We start from the raw sequence: 27,999 nt of genomic DNA, 5'->3' as shown, positions 1-27,999 counted from the left end.
TTTGAAAATAACTTCTTTTAAAAAATACCTAAATAAGTTAAATTATCATAAATTTAATTGAAAAAAATAGCTTAGCTGTAATAAATAATATTAATTTCATGTTTAAACGACGACGACAACGACGACGAAGTAGTGTGATTAATTATGAGAACAACTATTATTATTCTGTTGGGCAGAACATTTTGGCGAGCAAGTGTTTGTGTGTGAACAAGTTATTGTTTGTAACATCATTAAGTAATATCCATACGAGTTTCTAATTTGGCACAATTCAAACTAGAATTGGAGGAAGTGGTGATGGCAGCAGCAGCATCATTCTCTTCTGGAGATTTTGTTGTTAAATTAACAGATTTCTCTTTTTCAGTTTCTTGTAAAATTTGTTGCTCCTGCTCCTGTTGTTGTTGTTTTTTAAGCTTAGCTTGTCGTCGTATTTTTAACTGTTGATATAATTCATTGTATTCCATATAAATGCGTTGCCATTTAATATGAACTTTAAGTTGTTCCAAAACTAAATCCAAAATTTCATGTTTGGATATATTCTTTAAGGGGAAAAAATTAATAAAAAGAAATTATTCGAATAAAGATTTGTGTCTTCTACTTACCAATATGTATTCATTTTGTGAGCTTATACTTCTAGTCCCTGTTCCCAAGAGATCGTTGAGTAGTAGACGCAGTTTATTTTCATTATTACCAATAGCCAAATGAAATGCTAACATGGTGTACCAGTATTTAAGTTCCTCTGCGGAATTTATAGCTTCACAAAGTTTTATTTGATTTTCGATGAATGATATTTTAGCAACCGATTGCCAGTCGTTGGCATTTCTAAAAAAAAAGAAGAAGAAATAAATATTTTAGTGAGAAGAACAACAATCATCCAATGAAAAGCCTTTTTCAGGGAGCTTTTTTGAATTTTTCCAAAAAAGCTTTTCAATAGCACTTTTTCATAAAAAGCTTTTCAATAGCACTTTTTCATGAAAAGCTTTTCTATAAATAGCTTTTTTACAAAAAAGAAGCTTTTCTATAAATAGTTTTTTTTTATAAAAAGCTTTTCTATAAATAGCTTTTTTATAAAAAGCTTTTCTATAAATAGCTTTTTTATAAAAAGCTTTTCTATAAATAGCTTTTTTTATAAAAAGCTTTTCTATAAATAGCTTTTTTATAAAAAGCTTTTCTTTTTTATAAACAGCTTTCCATAAAAAACTTTTCTATAAATAGCTTTTTCATAAAAAGCTTTTCTATAAATAGCTTTTTCATAAAAAGCTTTTCTATAAATAGCTTTTTCATAAAAAGCTTTTCTATAAAAAGCTTTTTCATAAAAAAGTTTTTTATAAAAAGCTTTTTCATAAAAAAGTTTTTTTATAAAAAGCTTTCCTATGAAAACATACTTTAAAATTATTTTTAATAGAAAAAATTGCATTTTTTTAAAAAAAGCTTTTCTGTAAAAACTTTTTTACAAGCTTTTTGAGCTTTTCTATAAAAACTATTTTAGTAAAAAATTTATATAAGTTTTTTTTCTATAAAAAGCTTCTCAATAAAACGTTATTTTCTAAAAAGCTTTTCTATAAATTGCCTTTTCATCAAAAACTTTTCTATAAATTGTCTTTCATCAAAAACTTCTCTACAAAAATATTTTTTTAATAATTCTTTTTTAATTAATTTTTTTTGAAAAGCTTTTTTTAAACCAGTTTCTATAGAAAGCTTTTTTATTAAAAATTTAATTATAAAACTAATTTCTACAAAAAGCTTATTTTTAAAAAAGATTTTATAAAGAGCTTTTCTATAAAAGCTTTTTTTGAAAAACATTTTCTATAAAGTTTTCCTTTTTATATGTTTTTATAAAAGCTTTTCAATAAAACGTTATTTTCTAAAAATCTTTTCTACAAAAATATTTTTTAATCCTTTAAAGCTTTTTTAACCTGTTTCTATAATAAGCATTTTTATAAAAAAATTTTGTTATAAAAATAATAAAAAATTCGAATAAAAAGCTTTTCAAATACTTACAAATCAATTCCAGTACTCTGCGTAACAAAAGTGGTTGTAGCCGCCTGAATCGATGTTAAAGGATAACATAAATAATTCTTATTCAATTCCTTAGGTATAGACGTACGCAGACCATGACGCATAATCGGATCCTTGGTATTCAAAACCAACCAAGATTGTAATTGAGCAGAATATGAAAAGGCCTGACCGTTTGAGAACAGAATCATAGGTACACCCTGTTCGGTTATAGTAAACTGTAACACCGAGCCATGTTTGCCAAAGATCTCATTGCAGGTGGTGGCTAAAACAGCCGAACACGTGGCAATATTCCAAATGCGCAAAAGGCCACATTCGGTAATGACACCCACTAAAAGGCCCTTGGGACACTGAAAATAAAATAAGAACATTTAATCTAACCTCCTCTAAAAAAACTTAAAATAGCAAAAAAACCTACAAAGGCACATTGTATGGCAGCTGTTGTTAGAGAGATAATTGGCATTAGGGGACTACCGGTTTGTAAATCCAATAAACGCATAGAACCATCTAAACTACAAAGCATTACGCATTTCAAACAAAAATTGAAATTTACCACAGGGGAACCTATTTAGGAAATTATAAAATCATTATTAATTGTTATTTTGAATTAACAGCCAATGTTGTGCACTCTTACCCACAAATGTCTCCCACAATTTGCCGGTAGCTAAACGAAATGCTGTTACTTTAGCCAAAAGACCATTATTTGTGGGCACACAGCCGTTGCTTACGTGAACGCGATAATCTAAAGCAGTCTTTTGATATTCACACTTGGTGGTGGCTGTTATGGTGATTTTAGGGCCCATAGTAGAGGCCTGATAAGATTTTGTAGCTGAAGCAGCGTTACTGGTGGTGGCGGAGGTTTTATCATCATTGCTAAAGTGTTGTGGTGTTTGTTTAAAGTTTGGAAATGATTGAAAGTTGTCCTTGGAAACGGTAAAAGGTTCAACACGTGGTTTGGCCGTTGAGCTTTTAACTAAACGTGAATCCAAGCGGCTGAAAACGAAAATTTTGTAATTCTAACAAATTGTGTTTAAATATCAAAACTTACCCCCTTTCCTGATCTGTTATATTAGTTTTAGGTAGTGTGTTTGCTGACGAGCCAGGAGATGTTGTACTGTCTTTCATACTAGCCGAAGAAGTGGAAGCTATTACTGCCTCACCCTCTGAGGGCATAGATGCACTTCCCGTTACTTCTGTAGTTGCTTGAGCAAAACTGCTTGAATTTGTATTCGTTGTTGTATTAGTTTGTGCCACATCTTGATTTAAAGGTATAAACACTGGAGTTATGCGCCGTTTACCATCTTTTGTGCGTGTCTCCATTTGTTTATTAATGGCTTTAATGGGTGTACTTTGTCCAATTTCCATAGCGTTTGCATTTTGTGTGGAAGTGCTGCTGCGACTGCCATAACCAAAACCATTGGCGGCCGCTTGTGTTAAAGAGTTTTCGATGTTGTTATTGTGATTGGTAACCTGTATGGTTGGCAGTGTGGGTGGTTTTATTTTGTCCTGAGTACAAGTTAAAAGTTCGGGATTTTCTATGAGTAAATCTGTTGCTGCCGACGAACCGTTTGTCAGAATTGCTGCCGTTTTGCCATAAATACGTTGATACAGTGTGTTTTTATCCTCCTCGGAGAGAGGTGTGCCCAATTCATTTTCGGAAAATTGTAAACAAGCCACCGTGCCATCGCCACTACAGGCCATGAGTATGCATTTATCGGGACCCCAGGACAAATCCAGAATACTATCATTAAATAGTTCATGTATCACCACCAGAGGTCTTTGCAAAGCTGTCATCCACACTGATAGGGAACGATCGCGGGAACCCACGGCCAAACAACAATACTGTTGGGGTTTTTGTGACTTGGGCGCTTGTCTTTTCAATATGGCGGTATGAAAACGTACACACGTAACCGCTTTGCGATGACCCACAAAATCCTTATCACACTTCCAACCCTCACGTTCTATAATTTGTGCTGTTGGTCCTCCGCCATTCATGGCATGGGCCGATACCAAGTATTGACCATCCGGCGACCAGGACAAACGTAAAATATGTGTGGTGCCACCGCACTCTTCAAAAGGTTCTGTGATTGTACTACTACAAGTCCAGTCTGATGTTTTCCAGATTTTTACACTACGATCATCACTTTGTGAAGCTAAATATTTACCCACCGGATCCCAGGCAACACCCTTGACTAGACCTGTGTGTCCCTTAAGCATTGCCACCATGGCAGGAAAGTTTTGGGCATCCCAAACAATAATGGTATTATCAATGCTACAGCTGGCCAGCCAACGATCTTGTGGGGACCAGGCTAAGTCCAAAACATCTCCCGAATGGCCGCGCAAAGTGAAAACACATTTCCAAGATTCAGGATTTTTGTGTATGCCTCCAGTGCCGAAAACACCACTGGGACCCTAGAATAAATAAAAAAAATATTTGTAACACATTTGAATGATTAACTATTGCTCTCACCTTCGATTGCCGCCATATCATGACCAACTTATCATCCGAACAGGAGGCCAACATAAGTCCGCTTTGCGACCAGCGCACACAATTAACACACGCAAGATGATTGTCCATTTGACACAGCATTTTCGGCACATTCTCATCTAGTTCGGCTTTCTCGGATAGCACGGGTATTAGATTCCATATCACGACCCGGCCGGAATCCACTCCTTGCCCACCAGTAGCAAATTTAAGACATTCCTGATGAACATCCACAGAGAAAATTGGTTTTTCTGTAATTTAAAAAACACAAATGAGAAAGTCATTCAACTTTGAGACAACAATTAAATTAATGGTGTGCAAGGCCTCATGTTTTACAACGTTTTTTTATTTTATTTCTCCCTTTTGCCTTAATTAACACTTACCATCATGATGCACCCAACTTGGCTTTAAAAGTTTCATGTAAATAACTTTTTTCTTTTAATAAAATTTGTTAATAATTTATTGTTTTATTATTAAATTTGTTATTTTTTTGTATTTATATAAATATTTTTAAAGTTTTCTTTATTTTTTTTTGCTAATATGTTGCTGCAAAATTTTTGTTTAATCGCTCATTTTTTCGCTCTCTCTACTTTTTCTTTAACTCTTCTTCTTTTTACATGTTTTGCAAATTGTTTATGTATGCTTTTTATGAGATCTTCTTCTTCCTGTTAATTTTTTTTTTTAATTTAGTTTATTTTTTTTAATTAATCTTAATTATTGCAAAAACAAATAAAAAATATGTTGTAAAAATTAAATTCAAATATTATTATTTAAAAATATTAGAATACAAAAATGTTTTGTGGGCATTATTGTTGTTTATTTTATCTGCCAGTTTTTGCCGGGTTTTTTTGTCTTTACTTTTTACGCTGTCTGTCAATGAAGAGCACAATTCTAAACAGTGTTAACAATCTTTTATTTTTAATTTGGCAGTTGAATAGTATAAAAATAAAACGAGGCAACTCTGTATAAATGACACTGCTTTATCGATATATTTATACTTTGCACACCCTCATTCACTGCCGAACATACCAATACAAAAAAAGTAGAGTATAGAAGAAAAACAAGTCGGCTGCAATTGTTGTTTAGAATGTCATTACAAAAAGAAATAACCGCGTAAAATCATGTTAGAGCAAAACAAAATTGAAAAAAAAACAACACAGAATTCCCAGAGAGTAAAAAAAAGAAGGCATAAAATAAAGCACAAAACAGACAAGACCAACTGAAGTGAAAAAGAAATACATATATGTAAATATACAAAAAAAAGAAAAAAACTACAGCCAAGCATTTTTCGTTTAATGAAAAAATTTTTGTATTCAAAGTGATTTTCAACGTCGTTTAAACAAGAAGTGAAATTTTTTCAAACGCGCTGCCCTGTGTGTAAAATAGCAAAAAAAACAATTTGTGAAGAAAAAAATAAAATATCTACATTAATTTTGCTAATTACCTATAAAAAAAGAAAATTTTAACATTTTTTAAATTAAAAAAAAGAATTAAAAACTAAAAAAACAACTATAAAAAGCTAAATATACAAGTGTTTAAAATATTGTGAAATTCTGCCTAAAACTTTTTTTGAGAAAAATTAAAAATCTTTTAAAAGTGTAATATTTAAATAAGGTAAGTTCTTATAGATATAAAAAAACATCTTTTAAATTAGTTTATTAATTAAAAATATATTTTTTTATTGGCTAAAATTAGTATTTAGTGTTTCTTTCTATATGTATTTTATGTGTATATTTATATACTTCCTTTATCTAAAGTTTCCACAAAAAGTCAACTTTTCATTTTTTTGGCGTTTATATACCTACAACACGAAGCAAATATATAATTGTGTATATAAAAATACACTACACATATGCAGTTTTATTTATTTTATTGTTTTCTTGCTCCCTTTCACGTGTGTAAGTTTATTTGTTGTGTTTAATTCTTTTTTTTTCTCATATACTTGTACTCTCCCACCTTCTCTGCCCATCTTTTGGGTTTATATATTATATGTACATGCAAACGCTTTTATTTTTTATACATGTACATAACAACAAAAAGCTTGTGTATACGTTTTTCTTTTGTGTATCACAAAATTACATACTACTACTACGACGTTCGGCTACTACTTGTCAATCATGTTTATACATTTGTATTTCTCTCAATTTAATTTTTTTCTTTTTTTTTGCCACATTACCAATTATTTAACAACTCTCATTTGTATTTATACTACATACTTCTTTTTCTTGTTTTTATGTGAGAGTAGAGTTTAATTTAGCTTGTTGTGCTTCTTCTATTTTCATTTGCGTTTTTTTTGCGTGTATTGAAAGCAAAGCAAAAAAGAAAAGTAAAACAACCAGCTGTCTGTTGGTGTTTTCTTTATTATTTTGACAACTTCAAAACAAGTATACATAACCTAACATTTTCTTTTACAATAGATACACAGGCATACATACAATTAATACGATATGTAATTTTATTTAATCGTTTGGTTTTTTTTGTTAAAAAATAGTTGTTTTTATTATTTTTTAAATAGTTTTTTGTGATATTTTTGACTTAAAAATCATTTTTATATAGGTATTTAATTATTTTGCAAATTTTGGGCTAATGTTTAATAAGTTATGAGTTAACAGAAAGTCATACTATTAAACCACTATTCAGACTGAATCAAACAATTTCGTTTGCAGAAGAGTTCTAATTATTTTTTTCTCGAAAGGATTTTCGTTAGCATTTAGGTCAGATCTTACAAGGTTGTCAGTAAAATGTTCAGCAAAATGTCTAAAAATCATCTGAACTTGCAATTTTTCTTCTGCAACATTGTCAGTAAAAGCATTACCGAAAATATTGCAAGACAAAAGTTGTAAGTTGACAGTATTATTAGACATTTTCTGCGTATTTTACTAACAACCGTGTATACCTACATAGCATTAGTTATTGGGCTTTTCATATTTGCAATTTTTACTTGTTTTTTTATATTTTAAATCACTTCCCGAAATCTATCAAAATTTTAATGCTTCACTTACACTTCATCAAATTCCGGTAAATTCTTAATTTTTTTTGACCTCAGCAAGAAAGAAAACCCAATTATTTTACCAAATTGTGTTTTCGAAGGATATAACATGATATTATCCTTTTAAGCATGCAGTGCCATCAAATTTTTAAAAAAAAGGTCATGGATCACAAGTGTCCCATATGAATTATAGAATTAAAACCATTAAATAAGTGAAAAATACAGAAATTCTTGATTTTTTATTTAGTAAAAAGAATTTAGCATTTATAAATCAAATTATATTTAACTTACAAAACACTTTTCATTCATGTTTTTCCCATGTTAGAAAATTTTCTGGAAAATGTCTTTTTTTTGTCATTTGTTTTGTTTCAAATGTCATTTTTTTTTCTTCAGCAGCGTAGTATTTTTTAGTAGAATTTTCTATTCTTACTACATAGTTGCATTTCAATTGTATTTTGTGTAGATGTGCCAAAATGTACTTTGTTTTGAATGTAAAATTTAGTAAAAATCAACTAGATTTGCTCGAAATCTTATAAATACAAGATTTTGATTTGATATTAATGGAATATACCGACAATGGGTGTATTAATTTTTGATATTTTCTTAGTGTTTGCCTTCCTTTTTATTGTTGTCAAGGTTTTTTGTCTTTTCTCTATTAATACCGACAAAACTCTTGGATTTTTTAATAAAAATGTATATACATTCCAAATAAATATATATGTACATACATACCTATGTAGATATTTTGCGTACATCTTTTATTATATACTTAATCATTTCTTGTTGTTTCTTTTTCTCTTTCTCATATTTTTTTTGGTAAACGTTTATAACTTTGCTTTGTTTTCAATTTTAAAAAGTTATTCTGCGTTTTACCTTGACAGTGTTTTTTTATTATTATTATATTTGTTGTTGCTGTTAGTCTGTTGCGTTTTTAATAAAAAAACTCACTCTCCCTTAATGAGTGACGTTTTTCCCTCTCTATAATTAATTGTTAAAGAGGAGGAGAGTATTTTAGCTTGGTATTACATACATACGTGCATTTATTACAATTCTATAAATTGTATGTAACTAAGTGATTTGATTATTGTTGTTATCAATGACATATTATGTTAATAACATTAAATTGTTAATAAAAGAGAATGTTGTATTTGGTACTACAGTAGATTTTTGTTTAAAAACGTGTTAACGGAAATACCTAAATATGTATGTAGGTATGTACCTATGTACCTATGTACCTAAGTATTAGTTATTTTATCTAATTGCGATTTTTTTGCAAAAAAGAAATAAATATTTCTTTTATATTAATGACATAATTGTGTATATTCTCAAAATATCAAAACAACAAATATTTTTCTTTATAACTGATTAAAATTTTCTGTGTAGAACCTGTACTCTGAAATTAATAAATAAGATGAAAAAAAGCTTAAATAATACCAACAAACATTACGACAAGAAAAAAACTAACAGCAACAACAAAAACTGTATACAAGAAATTAAGAAAACAAACTAAATAACAACAGAAAACCATACATACATACAAACATATGTATGTAGGTATATAAATAAAAAGCAAAGTAAAATAATATTAAAACAAATAGTAAGAAGAAGAAGAAAAAAACCTGTCACAACAATGAATTTAGTAAAAACCACGACCTGAAAACAAAGCTTAACACAGAGTAATTGCAAATAAACAGAGAGTGTGAGCATTATAATAGGGGGAGTAAGTGAGGGTGTAGTGTATAGTTATAGTTAGACAAAACTAGCGCAGGCGCTGTTAATGTAAAACCCCAACATATCTATTAACTAGTTTAACAACCCTGCTTTAATAATAACAACAAAAAAACATTAACTTTTGTAAGTTATATACCTACACATACACACATATGTATGTATAAAAAATATATGAACTATACAACAATTTGCATTTTTGTTTTGCTAAACTTATCTTTATTTTTTGTTTTGCTTTTTTTACTCTTTCCATTATTACTATCTTTATGTCTCTTTTTTTCGGTCTCTTTTCTCAAATAGAAACTTTCATATAGAATATTTTTTTATGTTTCTTTTGGTTTTTCTTGTGTAAAAAACACCACATAGAAACTGAGAGAAAAAAATAATAACAAATGAAATGCATTATATTTACAGTAAGCTTAACGTACTCGTTTGGTCTCTCTCTCACACGCCCGCTAGCACGATTTATTTTGTCAATTTTAAAAAGTGGTGGCCTTGTTTTTAGGGCAAATCGTTTGCTAACGATTCATTAAAATAAAAACTAAAAAAATTATACATACTAACTACTAGTATGTAATTGTTAATTTTTGTGCATTTAGAAGTACATTCATACATACATATGTATGTACCTATATTGTGAAATTCCATAGAGAATGGTGTTTGAAATCTGGAATAGTTCTTCCAAGTCACAAATGGTTAAAGAGGTTCGATGATGATGGAAACTATAAAGATATTTAGTGTAGTCAGATAGACGTTTTAACAATTGCCTCGAATTACTGTTTATTCTATGACATATATAACACATCGTTACCCAGCAGTTCGACGGGACAGTCCCGAACTGACCACTTAACCTACCTCCTACGAGAAAGTCAATCGTCACTCTACACTCCACAAAGAGACAGTAAAGAGACGATTGCCTCCGCTCTCGCTTACAAGGGGGACACTAAAGTGACGACTGTCTTCATTCTCGATTACAAAGAGTTTATTTGTAACGAAAGACCAAAAACATACGAATTGGAGTCAGCCAGGTGGTAAGATATTAATGGAACTAAAATTTAAAAATTTCCAGTGTCTACTTTCCAGAATACTATGGGACAATAATGTGACGATTGACCCAAAAGATATAAATTTGAGTCAACCAGATGGTGGCATATTAGTAGAAAGTAATAAACATTTCTTTAAAAGATGGGTAAAATAACTACTTTAGGAAGCACAACAATAAAACAACTTTTAAGAGTATAATCTCTAAGTTACTTGAGGACAGTAAAGAGACGACTATCTCCGCTCCCGCTTACAAAGGGCACACTAAAGTGACGACTGTCTTCATTCTCGATTACAAAGGGTACATTCGTGACGAATGACCCAAAACATACGAATTTTGATCATCCAGGTGGTTAACTATTAGTGGAAATTACTGTCTTTTTCGTATGCATTGACTCTTTGCCGAACTGCTGGGTAATGCTAGTTAAGAATGGATGTCTTAGCCGTGAAACACGATTGTCAGATTTTACAACGTTGTCTGTAAAATGTTCAGAAAATGTCTAATAAACGTCTGAACTTACAAATTTTCCTTTGTTACGTTGTCAGAAAAATAATTACCTAAAACATTGCAAGACAAAAAAAAGTAAGTAGATAGTATTATTAGACATTTTCTGCACATTTTACTGCCAACGTTTTCAGATCTAATAACCGTGTATACATAGCGTCTTTCTATTCTAGAGAATAATTACAAATGAAAGGTACAATTAGGGCGGGGTTTTTTAATACTCAGTTAAACTAGCCTTAACTAGCAGTTAGATTAAACTCTGAACAAATTTAGGCGGACTTTAAGCGATGATTGTGTTATTCAGTTATGGATTTGGGATCAGTTAACTTTGTAAGTATTGCCAACTTTTCAGTCAAAAATATAAACATTAAACAGCTGTTTTTTGCAAACATTACTTTTGTAAAATGAAAAATTTTGGAAAAATTTTGATAACCATTTTTAAAGATCAATTTGAAATGCAGAAACATTAGATAAATTTGAAATTGAGAATAAAAACAAAGATTATGACTATAGAATGAATACCTTCTCGTGAAACTTAAGTTATCTAATATTTATGATTTTTTTGAATCACTTAAATTGAATATCAATTTGGAATACAGAAAGTTTAAAGCTAAAGAAATACTTACGATTGAAACTATTTCAAGTCTCTATCGACATTACACGAAAGTTGATATTAATTTTATAATCTCTAGTACCTACAGTGAATCAACTAAGTTTTTTGCCTACCTTTTTTAAGAGAATTTTGTTTTTTGTTCATAAATAAAATTAAAAAAAAAAAAAAACAGGTAAAAAGTAAATATATGTTTTCCAATTAAAAATAGAAATTGTGTAAAATGGGAAAAATTAGAAAAACTATTAAAATACAAATTTTATTTTGCCTATGTAAAATTTATAAAATTTTACATAGGCAAATTACTTAATTGATTCACTGTATATACCTATATAGACTGTATGCTCTTTACTTTTAATTGAACCCTTCTAAACTAAATTATTTAATAAGAAACTTAATTTGTTTATGCTATTTAAAATAGAGCACAAATACTTTAAAAAACAAAATTAATATTCAAACAACGAATATATAATTTGGGTTTTCTTTAAATTTCAAATTGCATTGAATTATAAATAAAATTTCTATATATAAAAGTGTGCTGGTATTTAGACACACATTATGTTTTTAATAATAGTATGACCATGGTATTTAACAGTTTCATATGTATTTGTCTCTTCGATCTCTTTAGGAGATTGTGGTAACACTTGTTACCAACCAAGACGAAAAATTATAGACTTTAACTAAAAATCAACCTGTAAATAAAATAAAAATATATTTTATTAAACGAAAAGCACCACAAAACAAAAACTTGTATAATTTAGTATAGAGATTTTTTTCGTTTAAAGTTTATTATAACTTTACTTTAGTTTATTATAACTTTACATTATTTAAGTTTTTTTATTTAGTTTTTGTGGAAAAAAGAAAGTAAATTATTTGAGGTTGGCGTTTTTTTGTTTGTTTTTTTTTTGTGTTTCTTCATTTTCTTTTGTTTTCTTAAACAAAATTTTTCAATTTCAAATTAAACATTCATACATGTAACCACCGACCAAACGACAACCTGTCTAAACAAGTCTTTAGAAAGAAAAAGGGCCGGTTAAAATTTGTGGTCTTTATATGTTTTTTTTTTTTGTTGGCATAGATTCGAGTTGTTTTTGTATATAAAACAAAATACACACTTAAACTAGGTTGATCCGCTATTATTTATTGTTTTTAATTTTATTTTCTTTATTTCATCGATCAACCCGAAATAAACGACATCATCGACAGCAATACTATAAGAAGAATTAAGTAATAGGTATGAGGCTTCTATATATAATGAGTATGTGTATGTATATAAAAGCTAATAGTAGTACCTTTGCTACTCTCTGCTACATGGCAAAGTATGGCAAAAACAAAACAAAATAAACAAAAAATTTGTTGGGAATTTCTATATGTTTTGTCTATATATAAAATTTATGCGCCCGCGTGTACTATTACGTTTGCATACTATTGTATATAATTATATCGAAGAAGAGAGTAATTTTTTGTTTACTTTCTATAGATGCATACAGTATTGAAAATAATAACCCAACAGTTCGACAAACAGTCAATGCATACGAAAAAGACAGTAATTTCCACTAATAGTTAAGCACCTGGATGATAGTAATTCGTTTTGGGTCATTCGTCAGGAATGTACCCTTTGTAATCGAGAATGAAAACAGTCGTCACTTTAGTGTCCTCTTTGTAAGCGGGAGCGGAGACAGACGTCTCTTTACTATCCTCAAGTAACCTAAAGATTATACTCTTAAAAGTAGTTTTTTTTGTTGTACTTCCGAAAGTAGTTATTTTACCCATCTTTAAAAGAAATGTTTATTACTTTCTACTAATATGCCACCATCTGGTTGACTCAAATTTATATCTTTTGGGTCAATCGTCACCTGGCTGACTCCAATTTGTTTTTTTTTTTTTTTTTTTTGGTCTTTCGTCACAAATAAGCTCTTTTTAATCGAGAATGAATACAGTCGTCACTTTAGTGTCCCATTTGTAAGCGAGAGATCGGAGACAATCGTCTCTTTACTGTCTCTTTGTAGGGTATAGAGTGACGATTGACTTCGTCGTAGGACAAGCCCATGTTAAAATGGTCGGTCAACTGAGTAGTCATGTGGCTAGGGGCCTGTCCCGTCGAACTGCTGGGAATAGATTAGATGGGTTAGATTCTACTTAATTCGTTTCGTAATATTGCTAAATTTTATACAGAAGTTCTCTTAAATTAATGCCCTAGTTTGTATGAGGATCCTAATCGTCATCCGCCGTTGTCTTACCTCAACGACTAAAGATACATTTGGAGTAAAACGACTAAAGATACATTTGGAGTAAAACGACTAAAAATTACATTTGGAGTAAAAATATGATTAAGGGCGGGTTTTTTCAAATAAAAATAATTTACATTCTTTGTTTAAACCTAGTTTAATGTGTGTGTTTTGTGTTTTTCAATAAACAGTAATTTTACTTAGGGCGGGTTTCTTACTACTAAGTTAAACTAGGCTTAACTTGCTGTTAGATTAAACTCGGAACAAATTTAGGCGGACTTTTACTGATGATTGTGTTTTTCAGTTTTAGATTTAAGTTCAGTTAACTTTGTTAGTATTGACAACTTTTCACTCAAAAACATAAACAATGAACAGCTGTTTTTTGCAAATAATACTTTTGTAAAATGAAAAATTTTGGAAAAATATTAAAAAAAACATTAAAAACAATAATAACTAAAACAAAACAAATCAGAAAATTGCAATTTACTTAAAATATTAAGAAATCATTGTTTTTGTTAATTTTTAAACTAAGATAATAAGAAACGTTACTGTTTACTGAAAAACACAAAACCTATATTAAACTAGGTTTAAACAAAGAATATAGATTATCTTTATCTGAAAAACTCGCCTTAGAGTCCAATCTATAGGTTTGCTTTATATCATATGACGGACGGCCTTAAACAACTATACTTTCTTAATTTTTTTCTGGAAAATAAATTCACTTTCACGTTTTTTTCTTTCTTTTTCTTTATATTGTGTTTATTATTCTTAAAAATATGTATGTATGTGCTTACAAAAATGTATTTTGTATAGGCAGCAGAACAACCTACTACATACATACATAGGCAATAAAACAATATTTTCTATTTTTTCCCCAACTTGTAACTAGTTACAAAGACGCATCATCCAGCTACTATATAGTAGATAGTAAACTGCCAACAACCCCAATTTACCTTTTGTCATTTTTTTCCATAAATATGTACATATGTATATACACATTTTTGTCACTCAGTTACAAGTACTTACGTTATTTACATCATATTATAAATATATTTAAAAAAACCCCCACTTTACGTCTTTGCCATCACGTAGGCATAAATTTATTAAAAACAAAAACTGCCGGATTTCACGAATTTCAATTCGTAACTCTGTATTTTATTTTTTTCATTAGAATATCAGTGGTATTTCAATCTGCTCTCCTTCCATTTTTCACTCTGTCTCTTTGTGTATCTTTTTTATTTCTTTTTTTTGAAATAGTTCTGTTTTGTTTATGTGTTTTTTTGCACTTTACTTTGTTACGTTGTTTCTGAAGTGAAAAAAAAGATACACATACAAAAACAGCTGCTTAACAGTGTTTTTTTCTTTTGTGTGTTGTTTTTTTCAATTTTTATATTCTTTTTGTGTTAAAATTCTGATATGAATTTTCTTATATAGTTGTCTCTTTCTAGCCTAGTGTGTTTTGCGTTCATATTTTTTGTTTGTTTAACATTGCAAAATTGTTTTATTGCTTTATGTCAAAGAAGAAGAAAAAACAGGGTTGTTAAAATTGTATAGGTATTAAGATTTCTTTTAAATAAAATGCAGTTAAAGTAGTTTATTTAATAGAAAATATATAAAAAATATGTAGTAATAAGTTAAAATATGTAACTTAAATGAAAAAACCACTTTTAAACAAAAAATTTCTGTAGATTTTAATACTTTTTTTGTACAACCCTGAACATTTTATTTGCCGTTTGGCGGAGAGTGTATAGAAGAAAAAAAAAGTAGCTAAATGGAGCACATACATATAATTACGTATTTGTTTTCTCCACTTCTTTTGTTATTATTCTTTAGGTTTTCTTCTTCTTTTCTTAAGTTCTCTTTTCTGCTTGCCATTAATGACAACACACACTATAATGATTGTTGTTGCTATTACATGTTTGTGCATTTTGTTTTCTCTTTCCCACAAATTTGTGAGTTTTTTTTGCTTTATTTTAATTTGTGTGTGTATTCTTTTATCGGAGGAGGCTTGAAAACAGAACGAATAGAAAATATAGAAAGAAAAAAAACAAAGTAGAAATCAAAAAAATCAACGTAATATCACAAAACTAGAAATAAACGTACATCAGTTTTTCTTTGTGCCTCTGGAGTTTAGACGTAGTTTTTATAACATTTGAATCAATAACATATTTTTGTGAAATTTGTTAACAAAAAACATTTTTAATAATCAGAAAAATAAGAGAAAATTTGCCTAAAATAAATAAATTAAAATTTATCTATAAAAAGTATTAAAAAAACAATTTATACGAAAATTAAAAGTTAATAGGTAAGGTGTGAAAAAAATAAGTGTTAACATTATTAAATTATTAAATTCCCAAATAAATTTAAAATTAGAAAATCAAAGTTATACCTACTTTGTAGAAAACTTTAAATTTATAATTTTTATTTAAAAAATCTGAAAAAAATACTATTAAGTGTTGTTGTATACATACAGATTTTAAAGTGTATATGCAGTTTTAAACGTTTTTTTTTTTACTTAATCCGCTTTCCCTATGGACACTTGAACTTTTTTTTTGTTGCCAACATTAGTACAAAAAAAGTTGTTGCAGTTGATTTTTAATCACAAAAAAAATAAAAACTAGCAAAACAACAACAATATTTTTATATATATTTATGTATATATGTACTTATATCGAAAAAATTTTAAACGTAGAAAATCTTCAAAATATTTTTACACATGACAAAAACAATATGAAATAAAATCACTTTTTATATAGAAAAGAACTTAATTTTTTAATAAAAAACACTAATATAAGTTTGCTTATAAAAAAAATCTACACAAACAATAAATTATGAATGTATATATACTTTATATACTCTTATAAATCTATATACTAAAATACGTAAATTATTAAAATTGTATATAAAATACAAACATGTTAACACACGTCTATATGTTCACACGTATGTGTTCTCTTTTTGATTTCATTGTTTTTTTTTCTCTTTTTTCCAACTAATTGAGCGAGTTTTTGTTGGTTTTGTGCTCGTTTTACTACTTTACCTAATATGTATATGTATACAAAAACAATTGTCTAAATGACTTAAGAACAGCAGTGGAAATCATAAAAGCAAAAAGAAAACAAAATAACAACAATGTAAAAATCCCGGCAAAAAGAATTGTGAAATGTCAAATAGTAATAACAGGGTAAAAAAAGTTGCCAGATTTCTTTTTTTTTTTTTTGCAAATAGCAATAAATTGGAAAAGAATATATAAAAAAATATTGTAATAAATGTTAAATTCTCTTTTTAACACATAAACCATATAGGAAAAATATACATGCTTAATTAACAAAAATTGTGAAATTTATCACAACACTTTTGAAATTTTACAAAAGCTTTTAAAAATATGTTTGTCTCTTGAATTCTTTACAACTAGAATATTCTCTAGAAATCATAGCTTATTACCTTATTTTTCTATTTTCCCGCTTATATTGTTACATTTTTGCCATTTTATTTTTCGCTTTTCTTTTATTAAGATACAAACTTTTTTTCTTTATTTTGCTTTAATAAAGAAAAAACTGAAAAGAGTTTGTTCACTTGTTTATTTATTTTTTTTGCTGCTTTTCTTTATTATTACTGGTGCAAGTTTTGTTGTAATTGTGTATATTTCTTCATGGTCCTTTGTTTTGTATTCTTGTATAGCATTGTTGTTTTTATGTGTTTTACAAAAAAAAAATTACATTGATTTTTTTTCTCTTTGTTTTGTTAAAGTTTTTTTGCTTTGTATAATGGAAGAGATAGAGACTATTTTATTATGTCTATTTCAGTCATTTGTGTAAAGTTGTTGTTATTATTATAATGCATCAGTATATTGAACTGCATTTTGATAGGTAGGGAATTAAGAAAAGAGAAAAAAGAAGAAAAGCTTTTGGTAGAACATTACATATTTTAAAAATTTGTCATTTCAGTATTTAATTACAATATACGGTAATATTCTATGACAATATACACATACACACACACCTACATAGTGGTAAAAAAATTTTAGTAAAAATTAACTTGGAGTTTTTGACAGTCCTACCATGATACGTTTTAATTTATAATACAAATTTACACCCCGACTAATATTTAGGGCGGGTTTCTTACTACTCAGTTAAACTAGGCTAGATTAAACTCGGAACAAATTTAGGCAGACTATGCGGTAATTGTGTTTTTTAGTTTTGTATTTAAGTTCAGATAACTTTGTTAGTATTGCCAACTTTTCACTGAAAAACATAAACAATAAACAGCTGTTTTTAGCAAATAATATTTTAGTAAAATGAAAATTTTTAATAAACATTTAAAACAATAATAAATAAAACAAAACAAATCAGAAAATTGCAATTTACTTAAATGCTTAGTTTATTTTTAGTTATTGTGCAACTATTAATAATTAGAATGAAGTATTAGAAAAATGGCATTAAAAAAAAACTAATAAACAAATTAAAAACAAAATTTTTTAATACATAAATGTAAAACTAATAACCGTATTCTTAATAATATACCTATTTCATTTCTTCTTCTTTCAGAACCTTTTCTCAAAGAACATTTCAAAATGCGTTGTTCTCCACAAGGATTACAGCCCTGAAAGACGCCCCTGCTAAAAAAGAAAAGATACAGATTTTTTTTTACAAAAATCTATTCATCTTAAACTTGAAATTTGTTTAATAAACAAGATAAATATAAAATAAAAATTAACATATCTTAAAAAGCAGATTTTTTTTGCTAACAATCCAAATCCAACGACAGACAAACATGTTTAATTTTCATAAACCTCGAACTTATCGCTCAACCGAGGGCTGTTGCATTTGTAAAGCCAAATCGAGTTCATCACGTTTTACCGATTCACGCAAATATGAACGAGATACTATGCAATGTTTTGATCTCAAATATCCACGACAGGGCGAAATCTGTAATGCCTGTGTTTTACTGGTAAAACGTTTTAAACGTTTGCCTGTAGGCAGTAAACGTAACTGGAGTCACGTGAGTATTTCATTTTTTTGTTTAACTAAAAAAGTTAAACATATTTTAATAAAACTTAATTTTGTTTTCACCAACAGATTGTTGATGCTAAAGCTGGCATAGGGCCAGGTTACAATAAAATCCAAACAAAATATAAAAGTGAAAGAATAAACTCAAGAGCAGCTGCTGCTGCAGCTGCTTTACAGCAACAGGTCGCAGCATCCTCATCAACGAGCAGCAATAATGCTGCAGTTAATGGTAATTCTCCAAATGGCATAAACTATATACCGGAGAAATTTTCGAAAATTTTTAAGAAAACTAAAAAACTTAAGGATTCTTCTATGAAGCGTAAAAACAACCACAATGGTTGGTCTCACAGCAATACACAATCCTTGCCCACTACACCCGATTCTTTAGACAGTGATTATGAAGATTCTAGACATCAGCTTAACTTATCTGGTGGTGCGGCTGGATCAACCGGCACTGGTACTATTGTACAGTTTCAGACACAAACAAGAGCATCTGCTTACAAAGCACAAGCAGCAGCCGAAGCACGTAAAAGGATTATCAAATTGGGCACAAAACGGCGTAAATGTTTGCCGCCTCGTAGATTTAGACGTACATTGGCACAGGAGGAATCTGTGGAATTTTTCGATGAAGAAGAATGGCAAGAACGAAAATCGTGTTGTGGCATGTTATATGAATGTGCCGCCTTAGGAGGAGCTTTAATAATAAATGCTGATAGTTACAAGCCATGTGAACAACATCAACAATCTTTAAGACTTTTAAACCCAGCAGCTGTAGCAACAACATCAGCTTCTAGTAATGATAATAAACAGTCTCCCTTACCGCTAATACAAAAATCTATTATACAAACCGTGCCGGCAGTAGTGCAATTAAAGCCGCCAACTCCTACACCAGCGTCAACGTCAACGCCGTCTGTTTCAGTGTCATATACCAGCAGCAGTACTAATCATAATAATAATTTCAAAACGGCCACAACTACCACCACCACACCAACACCAGTGCTTAAAAAACATCATTTATTCTTTAAAAGACAATCAGAATGCTTTCCACAAGGTGATCATGTCACCCATACAGCAACAACAACAACAGCCAACAGCAATAATGATAGTAATCACTCTACAGCAGCTCATGTTGCCAACATTATTAAGACTGAGTCTGAATTTAATGTTCCACAGCAGCAAAATAATACAAACAACAGCACCACCATACAAAGACACATCGAAAATGCCATACATTCTTCATCTCCAAACACAATAATAACTACAAATCCTTTAATATCATCCTCAGCATCATTAAGCATTTCGGTAACAACATCCTCGTCATCTTCATCTTCTACAACAATGCCACAAATGCCTAAACATTCCTTAGCTAAAGTGACTACCATATCGCCCCCACTAACAAGCACCACCACTACCACACTTCATCATCAACACCAGCACCATCTTACAGCGGCCAATAACAACAACATCAGCAACAATTTGGTTAAACCTAATACATTCTTGCATAAAATTAAGGCTGATTCGACAGCTGCTGGTAAAGTTGTTAAGCATTCACTGGAGAAATTCAACACCGCCGTTAGGCTTAAGACCAGTGATATACACGAAATGAAACCCATTATTCGAACTGTCGATAAATCTTACATTTTAGCTAAACCACCAACACAAGCAAATATTATTACATTAAATGCCAATACTTCACAAGCTACTTATCAGTCATTGGCTGCATATAATGCTGCCGGCCAACCGCCTCTAACAACGGCCTCACTATCGGCCGCATCACCCACATCATCGACTTCCTCTACATCATCTACGAAATTTAGTGATAACTCCTCGGATTCAGGTTTCGATGAGAATATGTTGGATCGTAAATCGGCTAGTCCTTTGGTAAGTAAAACAATCAACTACTATTTAATATAATATTTATTTTTTCTTGTATTTTCTTTTAATTTTAGCAAGAAGATTGTGAAAAGAAAATTTTAAGTCGTCCTGGTGTCCAGACAATGTTTTTGGCCAGTGGTGTACAAATTCAAGGTCAGCCACAAAATCTAGTTTTAACTGGCAACGAAGTGGCAGCCAAGATATTACAAAGTCGTAAATACAGCTCAATTACTGCAAATCCAATTTCAACAAATGTAAGTTTTTTTTTTAATAGAGAACTTCAAAACAAAAACTAAACCTGAAACACAACTAGAACTGAACTAGTACTGAACTAGAACTGAACTAGAACTGAACTAGAACTGAACTAGAACTGAACTAGAACTGAACTAGAACTGAACTAGAACTGAACTAGAACTGAACTAGAACTGAACTAGAACTGAACTAGAACTGAACTAGAACTGAACTAGAATTGAACCAGAACTGAACTAGAACTAAATTAAAACTGAACTAGAACTGAACAAGAACTGATTTAGAACTGAACAAGAACTGATTTAGAACTGAACTAGAACTAAACTAGAACTGAACTAGAACTAAACTAGAACTAAACTAGAACTAAACTAGAACAGAACTAGAACTGAACTAGAACTGAACTAGAACAGAACTAGAACTGAACTAGAACTGAACTAGAACTGAACTAGAACTGAACTAGAACTGAACTAGAACTGAACTAGAACTGAACTAGAACTGAACTAGAACTGAACTAGAACTGAACTAGAACTGAACTAGAACTGAACTAGAACTGAACTAGAACTGAACTAGAACTGAACTAGAACTTAACTAGAACTGAACTAGAACTAAACTAGAACTGAATTAGAACCGTACTAGAACTATGCAAGAATTAAATTAATTATAACAATTTGTTTATTTTTTTTTCTTTCTTCCCCTATAGTCACGTTCACATCATCCCACCACAACAGCTGTAAAAATTGCTCAAATCTCAACAACATCGTCCTCGTCGTCGGTGACATCTGGTCCACCAAACTCAACTATGAGTTCAGCAGCTCAAGCTAAAATGCGTGCAATATACAATAACAACAATATGATACAACATGAAAATGGTATAACAACAATTGTGCCAGCCTCATCATTAGCGGCAACAACACAAACAGCAGCCATGCAAAATATTGCACCCAGTACAGTGACTATAACACCAGCACCACCCGTGGGAACACAATTTAATACACAAAATGTTATATCACGTAAATTAACAGCGGCCAATATAATTAATTTACAAAGCAATACAACAAGCAATTCTCATAACAATCAGCAGCAGCAGCATCATCATCAGCAGCAGCAACAACATCATCAACAACAACAACAGCATCATTTAAGTAGTAGCAATAACAATCATCATCATCTTAATAATAGCTCGACTAATCAAAAAATAATTTTATTAAAAACTTCACCGAATAATACAACCACTTTTACGGCAACAGCAGCCAATTATAATACTCTGTCTGGCGGAGGAGGTGGTGGTGGACATCATGGAAACAATGGTGGAGGTGGGCGTTAGGTTTAAAGTAAATTTAAATTTTACTTTATATTAAAATACAGCTCCTTTTTTTAAATGTTAACATTTTGTATAAAAATACTTTCCTGCTATAAATATAGTTTTTTTTTTATTTTATTTCTTAAGCATATTTAAAAACCACCTTATATTCTTAACAAATCTCCTTATTGATACTATTGACCCAAATGTACTTTGATATTTTCTTACTTTTTTTTATAGAATTTTAATTTATTTTATTTTTTTCTTTTTAATTGTTAATAAGAATCTAATTGGATATTCTTCTTTTTTTTTTGATTTTTCTTTCTTTTTTCTAATACTCAAAAACAAAATGATGTGAAAATATTTAAATTAACTACAGTTATATTTTTTTCTTTTAAATTTAAAGTGAACTTAACCGAGTGGCTTGTTACAATAAATTTTTAGTTTATTTTTCTTTAAAAGAAAATTTTTTTTATTAGGCTTAAACTTAAAATAAAACTTTATTGTACATTTTTTTAAACGCCATTTTTTCCTTTAATTTTCCAAGAAAAAAAAAAAAAGTTTTTTGTATATAAAAATTTAAGGTTTTTCTTACTTTTAATTTTTACAAAAATTATCTTTGTGTAAAAAGTTGTTTTTAAGGTCTCTTTCTATCTTCCTCTTTTTTTCCTTCCTATAATATACATTTTACTTATAATTTTATGCAATTTTTTCTTTGTTGTTTTCATATTTTTAAGATTTTTTCCTTTAAACTTACATATGTGTAGTTTTTAAAATAAAAAAAAAAAGCAAATTTCCTAAGAAATTAATAAACAAAATCTAAAAATTTTTAAATACATTTAACAAGTAATTAATTTTGAAAAAACGTTGTAAAAAGAATCAAATTTTGAGGAAATTTTAAAAATTTCTTTAATTTGGAAAAAAATTTAAACGATCTCGAATACTCTTACTTGGTCTTAGGATTTTCAGCAAATTTTATTTAAGTTCTGTGCCTGTAAACATTGAAATACAATAGTGAAATCATTAAGCAGAAACATCTTTTCAAAATCTGGCTACCCCTTAGAAACTTTGCTTAATTTACAAGGATGTTAAAGGTGATATTCTTTAAAGTATAAAAGCTGTTAGATTTTTCAACTTTTGTTTACTATTTGCAAGGTAAGCAAACATGCAATAACAACTTTTGATCTCTATAGCATAAAAACACTTGTAAAGGTTGTAATCATAACAAGTCGAGTAAAAAATACTACAATTATCAAAACCATAAGAAATTCCATGAGCTTATAAGCTAGAGTAGCAAAGCTGCTTTGCTTTTTTGTTGTTTATTTCCTTTATATAGTTAAGAATATTTGCAACCCCAGTAAATATACTAAAACCAAGTTTTTAAACCTGCAAAAAGTGTTTACTTAAGCGAATTTGGATTTCTTAAGTATAGCAAGCTTGCAAACCTTGCAAACATAACAATTGTATCAAAAAAATACTATAGTTAGCAACAGCATCAGAATCATATAGCTTATGTGCTAGAGTAGCAAACCTACAATGCTTTTATGTTCCAAAAAAAAGTTAAATTGAAAACAAATTCTAAAGAATCAAAGAGTATTTGCTGCCCTTGCTACTATACTAAGGGCGGGTTTTTCTAATAATTTTTGTTCTTTGCTTAAACCTGGTTTAACATATATTTGTTTTGTGTTTTCAGTAATAATGATTACTGCAGTAAAGTTACACATTATCTTAGTTTAAGGGCGTGTTTTTTAGTTATCAGTAAAGTTACTTATTATCTTAGTTTAACTGAGTGTTACTGGTCAATTAAACTTAAGTTATAAGTAAGAAAACACAATTAACAAAAACAATAAAACAATGATTTCGAAAGAACAAAAACTTAATATTTTAAGTAAATTTGCAATTTTCTGATTTGTTTTATTTTATTTATTATTGTTTTAAATGTTTAACATTTTTCCAATATTTTTCAGTATTATTTGCAAAAAAAAACAGCTGTTCATTGTTTTTGTTTTTGAGTGAAAAGTTGGCATTACTAACAAAGTTAACTGAACTTAAATCAAAAACTGAAAAACACTTTCATTGGTTAAAGTCCGCCTAAATTTGTTTCGAGTTAAATGTAACAGCAAGTTAAGCCTAGTTTAACTGAGTAGTAAGAAACCCGCCCTAAGTTAATCACCCTCACATTCTGCATTTTAATTTAAATCTAAATTTTCTTCGTTTGGCGACTTTGTTATTATGCATTTTGATTCGAAGCTCCGTTACTAACTTACCAAAACGTAGCTACGACCGTAATGCTGAATAAACACAGTCGTAAAGCCTTAATTACGAATCGATTGACATATAATTCCGTTATTTCTTTACGTAACGGTTTTAGGAAACGTATTCGAAATGCAGAATAGGGGTGAATGCAATTAAACATTTCGCGGTCATAATCCCCTCGATTCTGTACTTCAATTTGAAGCACTTTGATTTGAAGCTCCGTCATTAAAATAACAACTTACAAAAACGTAATGAAATCGTAAGAAAAAGAAGAAGCAATTCCATTTTATTTTAATGCTTTACGATTGCATGTATTCTGCATTACGTTCGTTAAAACGTTAAAATAAAATGGAATTGCTTCTTCTTTTTCTTACGATTTCAATACCGATTGTTGCGTAACCGAATGCGGAAACGTTAACGAAATGCAAATTGTAAAGTAGTGAAAACAAGTTTTGGCCGGGATGAATATTAGAAGTTTCTGAATGTTAAAAATGTTGAAACATTGTTTTAAAAATGAACCCGAAACTAAAGTGATGTCAGCTTTAAAGTTTCATTGGGCCCAGAGCAAATATATAAAGGGCCTTTAAGAAATATCTGATTTATATTATTTTTAAGATTTTCCATCTTTAAAACCCCTCAATCTTCAATATTTTTTTATTTTTATTAAAAAAATTAATGCGTTAATATATAAACAAAATAAAAATTTGAAATTTATAAAAAAAAGTGTCCAAAATAATCAAAAAAATAAAGAAAATCTAAAGGCTATTTTATCAAAACAAAAAAAAAATAATAAAAATAAACATAAATATATTAGAAAAAAAAAACACCAAAATTTGTTAATAACAAAATATAAAATAAGAAATAAAGAAAATTTAATTGTAAATAAGAAAATATTCTCTAAATGTGTTAAACAATTATTACGTTGTGTTATAACAAAAAATAAGATTTATTTAAACAAATGTAATTTTAGCGAAAAAAATCCACAAATCTTTTGAAACAAAAGTTTAAACTTAACCTTAAAATACTTTTTTTAAATTTAAGTAAACTAAAACAACAACAACAAAAAATCAATCATTTTTATTTATACATATACAAAAGAAACAAAAAATACAAGCATTTTAAATAATTATTGAGTTTTTACACTAAAAAACATAATAAATTATATATACGAAAAAATTATAACTTTATAAAAAACAGAGAAATATAAAATATTTAATAAAACTATAAAAAAATATATATTAAAAAATCTTTAGTAGCCTTAGAGTGAAAGACATTTACATTTATAAAAACTAATTTATAATTTCAAAAAAAAAAAAAAAACAACAACAACAACTCTATTAAAAAAAAACTCAATTATTATAATTAAACATGTCAAACAAAATGTTGATAAACTTTAAACGTAATTAATAATATAAATCATAATTTATAACAAAACTTATCATACCATTGTAGTGTGTTAAATTTCTATTAAATAAAATACAAATAAATCTTATAGAATTTAGATGAAAAAAAATTATTAAACAATAAGCGTGTTATTATTAATTTAAAGAAAATAAGCCTTGTCTATAAAAAATTTATATATAAAAATATAAATATAAAAAAACAATATTAAAAGCAATGTTTTCTTTTTTAATTTGAGAAACGAATAAAATATTCAATAAAATAAATTATTAAATAAAATAATGTGAGTTTTTTCTGCCAATTGGCCAAATAATATTATCGGATAAGAATTTCCAGAACTGATCAAGAACTGATCAAGAACTGAACTAGAACAGAACTGAACAAAAACTGAACTAGAACTGAACTAGAAATGAACAAGAACTGAACTAGAACTGAACTAGAAATGAACTAAAACTGTTCTAGAACCGATCTAGAATAGAACAGAACTAGAAATGAACTAGAACTGATCTAGAACCGATCTAGAATTGAACTAGAACAGAACTAGAAATGAACTAGAACTGTTCTAGAACCTGTCTAGAATAGAACAGAACTAGAAATGAACTAGAACTGAGCTAGAACCGATCTAGAATTGAACTAGAACAGAACTAGAACTGAACTAGTACTGAACTGAACGAGAACTCAACTAGAACTGAACATGAACTGAACTAGAACTGAACTAGAACTAAACTAGAACTGAACTAGAACTGAACAAAAAGTGAACTAAAACTGAACTAGAACTAGTCCTGACTAGAACTGAACTAGAATCGAACTAGAAATGAACTAAACTAAAACTGTACTAGAACTGATCTAGAACGTAACTTGAACTGAACTCGAACTGAACTTGAACTGATCTAGAACTGAACTATGACTGAGTTAGAACTGAACTAGGACTGAACTAGAAGTGAACTAGAACGGACTATAATTGAACAAGAACTAAACTAGAACTGAACTAGAACTGAACTTGAACTCGAACTGAACTAGAACTGAACTTGAACTTATCTAGAACTGAACTAGGACTGAGTTAGAACTGAAATAGAACTGAACTAGGACTGAGTAAGAACTGAAATAGAACTGAACTAGAAGTGAACTAGAACGGACTATAATTGAACAAGAACTAAACTAGAACTGAACTTGAGCTGAACTCGAACTGAACTAGAACTGAACTTGAACTGAACTAAACCATAACTAAAACTGAACAAGAAGTGAACTAAAACTGAACTAGAATCGAACTGGAACTGAACTAGAAATGAACCAAACTAAAACTGAACTAAAACTGTACTAGAACTGAACTAGAACTGATCTAGAACGGAACTTGAACTGAACTCGAACTGAACTAGAACTGAACTTGAACTGATCTAGAACTAAAGTAGAACTGAACTAGAACTGAACTAGAACTGAACTAGAACTGAACTAGAACTAAACTAGAACTGAACTAGAACTGAACTAGAACTGAACTAGAACTGAACTAGAACTGAACTAGAACTGAACTAGAACTGAAATAGAACTGAACTTGAACTGAATTAGAACTGAACTAGAACTGAACAAGAACTGAACTAGAAGTGAACTAGAGCTGAACTAGAACGGACTATAATTGAACAAGAACTAAACTAGAACTGAACTAGAACTAAACTAGGACTGAACTAGACCATTAATAGAACTGAAGTAGAACTGAACTAGAAGTGAACTAAACTAGAACTAAACTAGGTTTTACTAGAACTGCACTAGAACTTATCTTGAACTGTACTAAAACTGAACTAGAACTAAACTAGAATTGCACTAGAACTGAACTGGAACAGAACCTGATCCGTACAAGAAATGTAATGGAACTGAACTAGAAATGAATTAGAACTGTAACAGAACTCTATTTAAACTGTACTAGAACTAAACTAGAACTGAACTAACACTGAGCTAGAAGTGATCTAAGACAAAGTGAACTAAACTAGAACAGAACTACAGCTGAAGTAAAACTAAGCTAGCACTGAACTACAACTGACATAGAATTGACCTAGAACTAAATTAGAATAGATGTATAACTGAAATAGAAATATACTAGAACTGAATTAGAACTTAGTAAGAGCTGAAGTTGAACTATTCTAGAATTCAATACAACCGTTCAATATAATCGATCTAACCTGGAACTGAACTATTATTTACCTATATTCCTAATAACATAATGGACTAACCTAAAGTATTATTTGCAAAAATTTTATTTAAAAGTTTTTATTTTTATTTTTCTTTTAATTTTTATTAATATTTCTTTATTGATAAGAA

At 29.2% G+C, this 27,999-nt stretch overlaps 2 protein-coding genes across 3 annotated transcripts; one reads left to right on the top strand and one right to left on the bottom strand.

The window, feature by feature from the left end:
- Positions 1-27: 27 nt before the first annotated feature.
- LOC111688192 (protein HIRA homolog) lies at positions 28-5,516 on the bottom strand. The gene is made up of 8 exons (XM_023450674.2): positions 4,882-5,516; positions 4,484-4,749; positions 3,062-4,425; positions 2,648-3,006; positions 2,432-2,577; positions 1,999-2,363; positions 600-819; positions 28-536 (listed from the first exon to the last, which is right to left on the bottom strand). Exons 1-8 carry the CDS (start codon positions 4,916-4,918, stop codon positions 231-233), a joined length of 3,063 nt encoding a protein of 1,020 aa, XP_023306442.2. The 5' UTR covers positions 4,919-5,516; the 3' UTR covers positions 28-230.
- A 257-nt stretch (positions 5,517-5,773) lies between these two features.
- LOC111688144 (mucin-5AC) lies at positions 5,774-22,122 on the top strand. Of its 2 annotated transcripts, none has more exons than XM_046945411.1 (5): positions 5,774-6,112; positions 18,147-18,600; positions 18,678-20,489; positions 20,558-20,737; positions 21,433-22,122. In XM_046945411.1, the coding sequence occupies exons 2-5, from the start codon at positions 18,373-18,375 to the stop codon at positions 22,054-22,056; spliced, it is 2,844 nt and encodes a 947-aa protein (XP_046801367.1). In that variant the 5' UTR covers positions 5,774-6,112; positions 18,147-18,372; the 3' UTR covers positions 22,057-22,122. The 2 variants fall into 2 exon arrangements, with proteins under 2 accessions (XP_046801367.1, XP_046801368.1); XM_046945412.1 differs by lacking the exon at positions 5,774-6,112 and adding an exon at positions 15,837-15,904.
- Positions 22,123-27,999: the final 5,877 nt, after the last annotated feature.

Source organism: Lucilia cuprina, chromosome 3 (assembly GCF_022045245.1).
Source record: "Lucilia cuprina isolate Lc7/37 chromosome 3, ASM2204524v1, whole genome shotgun sequence".
NCBI lineage: Eukaryota > Metazoa > Arthropoda > Insecta > Diptera > Calliphoridae > Lucilia > Lucilia cuprina.
This window is presented reverse-complemented; position numbering and strand designations above follow the sequence as displayed.

Excerpts from the sequence above, each read along its gene's own strand:
- LOC111688192 (XM_023450674.2), bottom strand. The coding sequence starts at position 4,918 with ATGAAACTTTTAAAGCCAAGTTGGGTGCATCATGATG. Across the intron at positions 4,426-4,483 it reads TGATATGGCGGCAATCGAAG|GGTCCCAGTGGTGTTTTCGG; the intron begins GTGAGAGCAATA and ends TATTTATTCTAG. Across the intron at positions 537-599 it reads CACAAAATGAATACATATTG|AATATATCCAAACATGAAAT; the intron begins GTAAGTAGAAGA and ends TTCCCCTTAAAG.
- LOC111688144 (XM_046945411.1), top strand. The coding sequence starts at position 18,373 with ATGTTTAATTTTCATAAACCTCGAACTTATCGCTCAACCGAGGGCTGT. Across the intron at positions 18,601-18,677 it reads GTAAACGTAACTGGAGTCAC|ATTGTTGATGCTAAAGCTGG; the intron begins GTGAGTATTTCA and ends TTTCACCAACAG. Across the intron at positions 20,738-21,432 it reads CAAATCCAATTTCAACAAAT|TCACGTTCACATCATCCCAC; the intron begins GTAAGTTTTTTT and ends CTTCCCCTATAG.